At 34.2% G+C, this 13,034-nt stretch overlaps 1 protein-coding gene across 1 annotated transcript in view; it reads right to left on the reverse strand.

The window, feature by feature from the left end:
- KPNA3 (karyopherin subunit alpha 3) overlaps nt 1-13,034 on the reverse strand; it is a 97,868-nt gene that overhangs the window by 13,056 nt on the left and 71,778 nt on the right. Inside the window, exons 3-10 of the mRNA XM_086329133.1 lie at nt 12,676-12,765; nt 12,456-12,485; nt 12,314-12,366; nt 12,099-12,194; nt 9,113-9,198; nt 8,157-8,243; nt 7,628-7,797; nt 6,497-6,541 (exon numbers count right to left, since the gene is read on the reverse strand). Coding sequence (XP_086185259.1) covers nt 6,497-6,541; nt 7,628-7,797; nt 8,157-8,243; nt 9,113-9,198; nt 12,099-12,194; nt 12,314-12,366; nt 12,456-12,485; nt 12,676-12,765 — 657 coding nt within the window. The remainder of the gene's footprint in view (nt 1-6,496; nt 6,542-7,627; nt 7,798-8,156; nt 8,244-9,112; nt 9,199-12,098; nt 12,195-12,313; nt 12,367-12,455; nt 12,486-12,675; nt 12,766-13,034) is intronic.

Here is a 13,034-nt window from a genome sequence, read left to right on the forward strand (position 1 = left end):
TAAAGCAGTGTTCAAAGGCAAGTTCACAGCCTTAAAAATGTATATGACAGAACTTAAAAAGAATGAAAATCGATTTCAAAAAGCTAGAAAAAGAACAGAGTAAACCAAAAGAAAGCAAAAAGAAACAACAAAAACAATAGTAGAAAGAAATGAAGTAAAGAACAGGAAAAACCACAGATCTAATTAAAACACTGGAATCCTGATTCTTTGACAAAACTTTGAAAAGTCCTTGTTAACTTAATTAGAGAAAGTGGTGGAGGGAGCACAAATGTACAAAATAAGAAATGATGAAGAAAATAACCCTGAAACAGTAAATTAAACCCCTCAAAAAAATCTTACAATTATTCTGCATACTTACATACAAGCAGAGTTGAAAACTGAGAAGAAATGAATAATTTCCTAGGACAACAGCTTACAAAAAACTGACCACAGCAGAGACAAGAGAACTTAAACCAATTTCAATAGCGAGAGAAAATTATCAAGGAACTAATCCCACAAAGTATCCAGACCCAAAAGGCTTCAACAGGAAAAGCTACCAAGTCTGCAAAGATCAGACAGACCCTAGGCTGAGCACAGAAAATAAATGAAGAATAATGTTTTTTAAATGTGGTAAAAATATAATAATGAAGACACCATTAAAAAAGCTGTGGACCAATATCATTCAGGTAAATAGTGATATAAAAATTCTGAATAAAATATTAGTGAACAGGAGCTCATACTACCTTAAGAAAATAATATATGATAATCAAGTGGAATTATTCAAGGAAAGCAAGGATGATTCAATTTTAGGAACATCTATGTATGTCGTATTAATAGATATAAACAGAAAATCATATAATCATCTCCATAGACACTGAAAAATTCCAACACTCATTTCTGAGGTCAACACTCAAAATGGGATTTTACGGACATTTCCTTAACATGATAAAACATTGTAACCGAGGAATAAAAATCTAAATCAACAAAAGGAATGGCTGATAAATTTGACTATATAAAAAGAAAAAATCTGCATGGCAAAATATATCAAAGACAAAGGACAAATTAGGAAAATATTTGAAATATATATCAAAAGTAAAGAGCTAACGTCCTTAAAACATAAAGAGCTCTTATACGCTAAGAAAAAGAGGCGAAAAATTTGATTAAAAATGAGCAACAAAAGATAAACAGGCTATTTGAAAAGATGCAAAAATGGCTCTTCAACAAAATCAAGTTCAACTTCACTTATAGAAAGTGAAACACATACTAAAAATGAAATACCGTTTCTCACAGACTGACAAAAATTTAAAATGTGACAGTACATTCTATGGGCAAGGCTAAGGAGAAAGTCACTTTTATGTATTTCTGCTGAGAATGCAAATGGCACCGCCTTATGCAGGGTATTTGGTAGTGCATAACAAAAATTACAGTGCATTCACTCTCTCATCTAGCTATCCTGCTTCTAGGAATTTACCCTGAAATACACCTCCAGCAACATGAAAATACATAAGATTAATCCCTGCTACATTATTCATACTTGCAAAATTCAAGAAATGGACTAATTGCCTACCCCAAGTAGGATATTTGAATTAACCTTAGCCACAAAATGGAATACTGTGCATAAAAATACTGGTTGCCTTGGCCTGTGATGTTTTAGGAGGTTGCTAAAGGAAATCTAACTTTGCTCCCTCCATTATAGCTCCCTTCTATTAGCAGAAAATCGTTTTTTTACCTAATACACAGTAGCTTAGAAAAATGAAATATTTAAGTTTTCTAAGCTGAAATCAATTCAAGGTTTTTGGTGGGATCTCATGACAACATTCAGAGGCTAGTGGGAGAAAGTAAGCTACGGCTAGGTCTCAGGTCCCCTGAAACTGCAGACTCTTCTAGTCACCCTTTTTCTTTTTGATAATATATTGGACCTTCAATGAAAATCTCATTTTTAAAATGCTTTAAAAATTTGAATTCACAGCACATGATTATCAGACTATTCAAATTTCTTTGTTCTCAGCAGTTTGCTTTCCTTACCTACGTAAGCAGACTAACAGCTGCTTTAATATTTGTAATTGTAACTTTCATTGCCTTTTCCCATCTGAACTGCTTCTGCTATTCTACAACTCCTCCATCTAATATTCTCCCCCCCGCCACCTGCCCATTTTCTAGATTTCTATGGTTAAATGCCTGGCTTTTACAGTCACTAACAGTCAATGACTATACTCTTTTCCTTTCAGCTAGTAATCAGATTAATCATGTGTCAATGAAGTCTTCAGCATTCCTGAGGTATTTTAATTACTTTTAAAGACCTTTTTTGTACAGTTCTATGTATACTTGCCACCTCTTTTTAATCTCTTCTGCTTCTATTAGGTCCTTGCTGTTTCTGTCCATTATCATTCCTATCTTTGCATGAAATGTTCCCTTGGTATCTCCAGTTTTCTTGAAGATATCTCTAGTCTTTCCCATTCTATTGTTTTCCTCCATTTCTTTGCTTTGTTCACTTCAGAAAGCTTTCTTATCCCTCCTTGCTAGTCTTTGGAACTCTGCATTCAGCGGGGTATATCTTGCCCCTTCTCCTTTGCCTTTTGCTTCTCTTCTTTTCTCAGCTATTTGTAAGGCCTCCTCAGATGACCATTTTGCTTTGTTGCATTTCTTTTTCTTGGAAATGGTTTTGATCACCACCTCCTGTACAATGTTATGAACCTCTGTCCACAGTTCTTCAGGCACTCTATCAGATCTAATCCCTTATATCTATTTGTCACTTCCACTGTATAATCATAAGGGGTCTGATTTAGGCCATGCCTGAATGGTATAGTGGTTTTTCCCTACTTTCTTCAAATTAAGTCTGAATTTTGCAATAAGGAGCTAATGATCTAAGCCACAGTCAGCTTCTGGTCTTGTTTTTGATGACTGTACAGAGCTTCACCCTTTAATAAACTAGTAAATATAACTGTTTACCTAAGTTCTTTGAACTGCTCTAGCAAATTAATAGAACCCAAGGAGGGGGTCTTGGTTCTATTCATTAAACCTCCAATTTAAAGCTGGCTGGTCAGAAGCACCGGTCTGACTTTGTGACTGGCAACTGAAGTGTGCCTGTGGGTTAGGGGAAGAGGTGGCCACCACGTGGGACTGAGTCCTTGACCTGTGAGATCTGACACTATCTCTGGTTAGTGCTGGAACTGAATTAAATTGTAGGATATCCAGTGGATTGCAGATACTCACTTGGTGTTGTGGGGAATCTCCCCCCAAATCCCTACTGCAACACATCTGGCGACCAGAAGTATGAGAAGTGAAGTGTTCTGTGTTGCAGTAAAGGAGAGACATAGGAGACAGACCCACAGGGAAGAGCTGGGGTTTTTTCCTACACAGGAGGGAAAGGACAGTTTCCCCTAAACAAATCTGTATTCTTTTGCTATAAATTATAAGCATGAGTGTAAAAGCTTTTCAATGATTCCTTCTAGCAAATCACTGAACTTGAAGGTGGTCTCAGGGACCCCTGACATATGATCAGGTGTCACTACCCATCATGTCTCAGCATATAACCAATCTGCCACAACTGACTGATTTCATTTGTACCAGCAGCAAAGCAAGGTAGATCTGTATCAAATGTTAGGTAACACTCAAAATTGTCTGGACATATCAAACCATGGATGAGTAACTTCAAAAAGGACAATGCTTTTTGAAAACCAAATGCTGCAGAATCACTGCAACTGCACGCTGACTTTAAGAAGAACAATAACTAGAAAGAAAATGAACACAGATTGACCTGAATCAGTCCAGATTTCTTCTTTAGTTCTCAGAGTCAGTACGTAGTTCTTCTAATGTCATATAAGCATATTAATGTCCATAAGCCACCTAGTTCTCCCTACACCCCAACACAGCTTCTCCAGCAGTCTCACAAATGACAGTCTCACAAATGAAGTCTTTATTTTAATGCTATTCTTTTACTTTTTCACTTCTCCTCTTTGATTCTTTCCTCTTGAAGTTCTACTCACTTTATCTTTCCTACCCATTACCACTTTGGGTTCATATCTTCATCAAGTCCCTCAAACCTACCATGATAGCAAAATAGGCCAGGTTATGTTCAAACCTGCCCTATTCCACATCCTCCTTATCGCTTTCAAAGTGTCTGACTATAACAGACACGAACGTATCACTCCTCTATTTGAAAATCTTACTTACTCTGCACTGATTACAAGAGAAGTCCAAACTCCCTAACACAAGATACGAAACTCTGTAATTTAAGCAAATGTTTCGGTTTATTAACCACCTGGATTCTCCACATGCTCATGTATTCTCTTTAATTCTTAATATAGTTCCTCTGGTACCTGAAACAACTTTTTCAACTTGACAAAATCCTTCTCATCCTAGTTGTACGACTACACACAAATTAGTTAGCCTTTTTTTTTTTTAACCGTATTTGTAACATGAAGACAATTTTAGTAACCAATCACGATTTTTCTAAGGAATAAATTAATATATGAAAAAGTGCTAAAAAACAGTGCCTGGCACACTTAAAACCCTTAATAAATGCTATCTTTTTTCACCTCTAACAACACTTCTACCACCATCCTTCTCCTTATAATGCTTATTTCAAAAGTTACTTTCTCAGTGAAGCTTTCTGGTTGCCAGAAAGAACATGTGCTTTGATAATTCATTTTGGTGATTTCTCTGTTTTCTTTTCTTGTTTGTTTGCACACATATTGTATCCTTATGTGATCATGGTACAAAACAGCATAGGCCTTGACTCGGCTTTAATTCTCAGCCATGGCTTTTATTCATCGTATGACCCTTACGTTATTTTACTTTACTGAGTTTCAATTTCCTTACTAGTTCCTTACTAGTAAAATAAGAGAACAAAATTTATCTCATAAGGGTGCTGGTAAGATCAAAGGAGATTACAGAAATAGATTTAGTACAGCAAGCAACTGACAAAAGCCCATTTCGTTCACTCTTTTTACCTGCTGCTAATGCTGACATCTTAGAGGACAGAGTCTCTACGTCTTCTTCATTTTTGTGCCTATAATTCTTTGCACAATTCTGCCTAAGTGAGACAATCTATTTTGTTAAACTCGATAAATATACTTAAAACTAGAGAACTTCATTACTTTAATACCTCTAGCTTTCAAATAAACAAGACCAATAGGTGGTGGAAGCTTTTATTCACCTACAATCAATTCCCTAATGTCCTGGAGGGGAAGTCTTGGTGGAAACATCAGGTATCTTGCTTATTTTCCTTTTAATTTTGGCTTTCAGAAAGCTTAGGACTAAGTTTAGCATTCAGTAACAACAAATACACTTTAAAAAATAATTTTACCTCCTCCTCCTTTCTTCTAAGGTATTTATTATCTTATGTCTATTGCTAAGTCACTTTTATATCCATTTTGAAAACAGGACAGTATATAACTAAACAGGATTCACTTAATTGTTATGACAGTTCAGGCTAACACTTCACAAATAAAAAGTTACTTCAGTTACCTTTAAAAGATTCCTTCCTAAAAAAAAAAAAGATTCCTTCCTAAGAACTTAAAGTCCTAAAATTAACTAGGGAAATGTGTGGTTCAGTACGTATATAGGAACTATATATTGCTTCTTGAGAAATGTTAACAAAGATGTATTTTCTTCATCTCAATGATAAATCACACATAATTCTGACACCCACACACATAAATATTATGTGTAAACAAAGATACACAAAAACACAAACATACAAATGGGAAGAGATCTTAACTGAAATATTAGAAGCCAAATTCACGCTGGATGAACATTAGAGTCAGTTCTGAATTCTCTAAAATTTATCCATTGTTTTACTTTGTGGAAGAATTGACATTCAGCCTTGCTACAATCAGGAGAATTCTCAGACTGCCTGAAACAAACTATGCCAGAATATATACAGTAAGTGCTTAACTAAACCTCATATAATGAACAAATAATCTAAAGATACCTTTGCATTTAAAGCGATACTTGATATTCTTCAATACTGTAGCTCAAAAGGTTATAGCCTAGGATTTAGTATGGTTTCATAGGAAGTAAACAAGATCTGTTATCAGAAGATCTGTTTTAAATATCGACACTGACCCTTATAAGCTCCGCAACTTTGAATAAGTCACTTAACCTTTCCCTGAGGCTGTTTCTTATTCTTTAAAAATGGGGATAATAATATCTAGACTACCAATTACAAAAATCAAATAAAAAAATTTTTTAAGTATGAAGGAGCTTTATAAAGCTTTTACCACTTTATAAATATTGATACTTAAAAATACTATGATATAAATAACTAAATTAACTACATATGTGATAATTTCTCCAATGTTAGTATTTTTGTTATCTGAATGATTTAAGATATAAACTCAGTTTAACCTTAATCCTATTTCTGAAAACAGAACATACATTTCTTCCACATACACTGTGGAAGCTTGACAAATTATTAGGATATATGGTGACACTTATTAAAAGCATAAGAATAAATAACCCTTTCAGTCTCATTAAGAACCAAATTCCAAAACTAAGGTTCTGCTTTACTTACATTTATATCTGTATGGTATATAAGGACACATAAAGCTGGTAAAATCTGAGGAAAGAAAACAAATGATAAGTAACTCTAGAGTGGACGAAAATGTCTTTGCAAAAACAAGTAACTGTTGACTTTTTTAAAAAGCAGTAAATACTATTTGAGGGCAAGAAAAACAACATTAAGTTTTTTGAATCTCTATTAGGAAAACTAAAATACAATACATTCAACCTGAAACACCAAAAAATATTTCAAATGTTTAATTAAAATAATCAAGTTAAGTCTGACAGAGACTAATGTACCTTAAAGGAAAAACATTTGTTTTCAATAACATTCTTTATGACATATGTCTACTGGAAACAGTGGAGATGCGAGTATATAGTTATTTTTAAAAAGCCATTCTTAAAACTGATCTCACTGTCCCACTTACCTGCTTAAAACTAAGATTTTATTTAATGAACTACTTGAGTCAAATTGAAGTTTTTGACCTCAGATTTAGTCAAGAAAAGTATGCCCAGTATAAAGTCTGTTGAATGCAGACATTTCAAATCTCTTCTTTAAATCTGTGAGGGAGTGGGGGGAATTACTAAGTACCCTTTCCATACGGGCAAGAGGAGGCAGAAGATGGTGAATGATGCTAATCATAAGGATTACAGATTCACAGTCAACATTTCTCTATACAGTCAAGTGATTAAAGGTTACATAGGATTTTATAAAACTTAAAATACTCAGATCCATTTACAAATCAGATGTAAAGAGCAAAGATTTTACTCTGCTTTAATTAGCAGATTTAACACAGCAATTTAACTCTAGAACATTTGCATATAAGTACACTAGTTTTATCAGCAGCCATCCCTTATTTTTTAGTGTTAAATCAACAACTCAATGTAGTAATAAAACTGAGATTTTATTTTCTTCTTTTGTAGTTTTCTGCTTGAATTTATGGTTTCTTAAATTAAGGTGGACTGTATTTGGTCAGGTGCCACAAGTCTCACAGAAGTCAAAAATTAAGTTATGATACATTACTTAAATATCTCATACCTGCAATGAAATCAGTATATGCGTTATTTCATTCCCTGTACATGAAAACCTAAAGCATAAACATAGGGAAAATATACCATCTGGCCTTTGCAATTCTTCATTTACCTCCTGAACTGTCTCCATAGGCGGTGGGGGGTCCTTATTCCTGCAGAGATTGACAATGACCCATGTGACGTTCCGAAGGAAGGTGATGGGAATGGAGGGATTGATGAAGGACAGAAGAGGTTTGACAACTCCCAGTGATATGACATAATCTCTACATTGAGGACCATCACCTACAGAAATGAAAATTGTATTTAAAAAAAAATTACATTCAGGATGAGAAAGTCTGAAATGTATGCAATGGCTCATGTTGGGACACTGATGTTCTATGTTTCCTCACCATCAGTCAAGGGCATCAACTGTTGCTAATTCTCCAGATTTTGATTTGGGGAACACAAATTTAACCTACCAGTCCTGGATAACAAATTGCATATCCATCTAAAGAGGTACAATCTTAAGTTAATATTTATGAAGCAAGAAGATAGTCAACCCACATTACAATTAGAGGAAACATAGTATGTAATGGCCAATGTAGGAAAAAAGTTAATTAAGATACTTAATTGGAGTGTTTTCAAACCTAATTTCAACTTACCTATAATGTTTCCCAAAGCCCATACTGCTTGTTCACAAACATTCTGATGTGGTGAATGGAGAAGTCTTAGAAAAAGAGGTACGGCATCTATAAGAAAGAAAAACTAACATTTATACTGCAAAATGTTGAAGAGTTCACAGGTTTCAGCCTAAATAAGTTGATGAAATATACACAGAGTTTGGTACACTAGAGTTGCTCAATTATAGTTCAGTGAATGAATAAATGTAGCAAATACCTTTACCCTAAATATGCTACATTTTACTGTTTCCCCTAGTCTCAAGCAACAGACTTATTGACAGTACCTAGAACTGCGATTATATTAAATGAAAACAACAGCATGATGCTTTTCCTGCAATTCATTAAAAAAAGGTTTCTACCTTAGAATACTTTAGTCAATATGATTCCAATTGTTGATATGGGATTAAAGAACTGATTATACCCATATCAAGCCTACCTTATATTTCAAGATAATTTATCATTATACTTCTTACTCTACACATAATTTATGAACTAACTCAAATTCCAAAAGACTGGTATCATATTCATTTCAGGTGAGAACTAAGTATAAGGCAGATCACTTTTTCCTAAAATTTCAGTATGTTGTATACTACCTCTAGGATTTTTAGCTGTATCTCTGCACGACCTGTATTATTGAATGTTTAAATTAAAATTGACTCAAACTTTTAACAGCTTTACTGAGATATAATTTATCTGTTTAAGTGTATAATTCAAAGGTTCTTAGAGTTTATACAGAGTTGTGTAGTCATCACCACAATCTAATTTGACAACATTTCTACTGCCCCCAAAAGAAATCCCATACCCAGAAAATCCTCTTACCTTCTCCCCCAGCCCTAGGCAACCATTTACTCTGTTCTCTGTCTCTACAGATTTTCCTGTTCAGCACATTTCATACAAATGACAGAAGGTCCAGCAAGTAAATAAATTAATTTACTTACTAGACTGTACAACAGCTTGAGTCTGTGCAGAGGTTCCTGATGCTATATTAGTTAATGCCCATGCAGCTTCAAACTGTAATGAAGGACTGTAAAAAACAAAAAAAAAATCTTTAGACACATAACTACCATTTAAGACCCACAGATTACATGGTTATCTCCTTTACCTTGTCCTTGAATTTCGCCTCATTACGTCCAACTGCCTGTTGAGTATCTTCCACTTGAATGTCTCATTTGCTCTCAAAGTCAGTCAATATAAACTCACTTCTTCAGGTTCATTGGTATTGCAACATTTAGCCAGTCATTATTTTCCTTGACCCCTTTCTCTCCCACAGATATCTAACCAATATGTCATATCAATTTTACCTCTTAAATATTTTTTATATTTATAGTGACATCCAAAATATCACTGTGGTAGCTGAAGCCCTCATCATCTCATTTGAATCACTGCCACAACCTCTAGACAGGTCTTAAAGCTCTGACTCCACTACATCACCTGCTTCACATACCAGTGATATTACAAGGCTACATAATTTTGCTGAAAGGATAAGATCATTATAACCCAGAATGGTGATGGAAGACTTCACAAAGAAAGTGAAAACTGAACTAGGTTTTCCAAGAGTGATAAAGAAAGAAAGGCACTGACAACTGGAAATACAAATAAAACCACCATGGCTGGGATGATCATGATGCGTGCAAGTGACAACATAGAGACCACGAGAGCTGAAGCCAAGAAGGTACGCAACGCTGTGACACGGGGTAGAACTGCAAGGGCAAGTCACAATGTGGTGTGTGTGGAGCGGGACTCAAATCTCAGGCTTCAGGACTTAGAATTCATTCTACAGACATACCAAGCGTAGAGTGCTACTGAAAAGTGAAGTAAAGAAAACAATGTTGAAGTCCATGAAGAAGAGATAAAAACGGTCAAAGGCTGATGGAGGAAAAATCTGTTAAGAAGAAATTATCTATGTTAAGTTAGGGTAGATAGCTGAAAAACATCATTTCTTTTCAAACAGAATGCCAAGGTGGGAGGAGGTGGGAAAGGGCAAAAACCAAGGAAAGCCAAAGGTTAGGAACTTAGAAGAAACTCTATAAATATCAAAGAAACAGAGTGAGGTTGTTAATATCAAAAGATTAGAGAGATCAGAGAAGGAAAAGGTTTTAAGAAGAAAAAATGTCAGTGATAATAGCAAGCAGTGAGGTTAAAAAGATGGAACAGACCAGACAATGAAGTAGCAGACAAGAACTATCAATACATGATGAACTTTGGCAAAAGGCAAGAAATAAGAGGGTATCAAAGTTGAGGAGAAATAAAGGAATGATAAGATCAAAGATGATGAGATAGTTTATGTTGTTTCAGACTGGAAGGAGAAAGAGTTATTAAACTAGGACAGATGATTTGGCAAAATACTGACAATGAGGGCCTGAAATGAGAAAACAGAAAGATGTAGAAAATACAATTACAAAGCTAGGGAAAGTCTTCTAAGATATAATTTAAAAAGAGAGAGATAAGATAGAGAAAATAAGTAATAAAATGAGCGCAGTAAGTAAACAATAAAAAACATTTATTATATGCTTGGTATTATGTGGTATTTTGTATATATTATTTTCATTCCTTGCAACCACCTACATTTTATAGATTAGGTACCTAAGCATCAAATGCTATTTGGGTTTAGGTCAGCCGCAAACCCTAGATTTAAACCAAGGTCTATTCGGCTCCAGTCTCGGTCTTTTATATTATGACACAATTTCCCATAACAAATCGATTAAGTCAGACTGAAACCATTGAAAATTTTCTATTTTTACCTTCAGTGGTAGTTACACATGTCTGTATATATTTCAGCATACTCTTCTTCTGTTATATATACAAGCTACATTTCACAGACACACCCATACAAATGAGCCCATGACAAAGACAAAAATGCAAAATAAATAAATAAATGGAAAAGAAAAGAAGAAAAAAGAAAAGCAGCTCGAGCCAAAAAGAAAGGGGGCCCTAAAGGTAGAGGCAATTTTTTTTTTTATAACTAAAATAAAACTTATTTTTGCTTAAATAAATCTTATAGAAAATATATATGATAGTATTTAAAAAGTGTTAAGGGCTTTTGGAGAGATGGTTGTGGCACGTAATAGAAAAAGAATGAACTATTTTAAAATAATAAAAACTCTTAGTGGAAACATTTATAATGCTACTATTTTAATCTAGTCACCTGAAAATCTCATAGACAATATTTAGCAAAATACCCCCAAGTTTTAGTCTAAATGCTCCTTAAAAGAAAAATGAGCCTCTGTTTCAATGTATTTTGGGGTTCAGACTTACATTCTACCCAGTTAACTCAAACTGATGAGGTTTAAGATCTAGCACACCAAGATCTCTCCAAACACTAGTAGAAATGGGGCCAGTACCTCAAAACACACCAAGTGGTGTTTTTCTCTTTCTATTTTGGGAAATTATAATCTGCCCTCTTATTTTTAATTTACCACAAATAAAAACCATGATGATAGACAACTAATCATGGCTGGAGTTCTGTTAAAGACTTCACAGAGTATCAGGGGATCAGCTGGAATATTCCCAGGGAAAGAAAGAGCTACTCAGTTCTGGAAACCATTCATGTTGACTCAAGTCATGAGGTTAATCTATATATAGACTCATAAGCAAAGAATGACTCAAACACTATTTGGGTTGTTTTAAAACATTACTGACGAAAAAGCCAACTAACAAAGGAAGACTATAAATGTTTGAGACAATTTAGAACAGACAATAAACAGACGTTAAAATTTTCCTAGAAAATACACACACATACTTCATAAACTAAAAAGAAAAGCACTTAGGTCTGCAGAGTATTATCACAGTATTTAGAAAATTACATTAAAATACATGACAAATGAAAAATGTGATAAGGCAAAACCCAATGGAACCCATTAGTTTAATAATCCCAAATTTTCAGTTGGCTGAAAAAAGTGAACAGGGAGTCAAATCCATACTTACTTATCATCCCTTTCTAGACATTTCACTAGAATTGGTAAAATCCCAGATTTTATTAGGTCATCAATTGGTGGATTTCTGTCACTGGATAAAAGCTTTCTAGAAAAGAAGTATGAGAAATTAACTGCTATAACTTTCAAACTATGAACAAAAGTAACAATGTACTACTTGTAGACCAGGTGTGACATAATTCTCTCTCTGGACAAATTCATCCTTACCTTGCAGCCTGGACAGCACTCAACTGGACCACTGGGTTATCACTTGTGGCATTCTGCAACACCAAGTGTAAATTTCAGAAATTTAAAAAAAAAAATCAATTTCAAAATACTTCAAAAAGAGAATATTAAAATAATAACATACCTGCAATATAGCTTCTAGTGTTACATTTTGCTTAAAAAGAAAAAAAGATAGTTCAGCACAGAGTTTAATAGCAAAATTACATTAATTAATGTATTTACTGAAGTTAAAGAGTCAATATACCCTAATTATCATTGTAAAATTAGTCTTAAGATTGAGAATAAAGTTCTCTAGTTATTATAAAAATTACTTTTACAACACCTTATAAGCAACGTTAACTTACTGCTTTAAAATCAGCATCAACATCTGAATCTTCTAAACTTTCCTCTTGGGGAACATTTCTTTTTTTCAGTAAGTGTTCATCTCTTTTGTTCTGAAAGACAACCAATAAAATAGTTAAGTTCTAAAGGCTGCTGCTAATGAAAACATCATTAAAATTGTTTCAACTTTATCAGCCAACTGTGAAATAAACACTAAATCTCTTTATAAGGATAATATGGATGAATTCCAGTTGAGCTATTTCAAATCCTGAAAGATGATGCAGTGAAAGTGCTGCATTCAATATGCCAGCAAATTTGGAAAACTCAGCAGTGGCCACAGGACTGGAAAAGGTCAGTTTTAATTCCAATCCCAAAGAAAGGC

Source organism: Bos grunniens, chromosome 12, assembly GCF_055505025.1.
Source record: "Bos grunniens cultivar Pamir isolate PY7600 chromosome 12, Bosgru_T2T1.0, whole genome shotgun sequence".
NCBI lineage: Eukaryota > Metazoa > Chordata > Mammalia > Artiodactyla > Bovidae > Bos > Bos grunniens.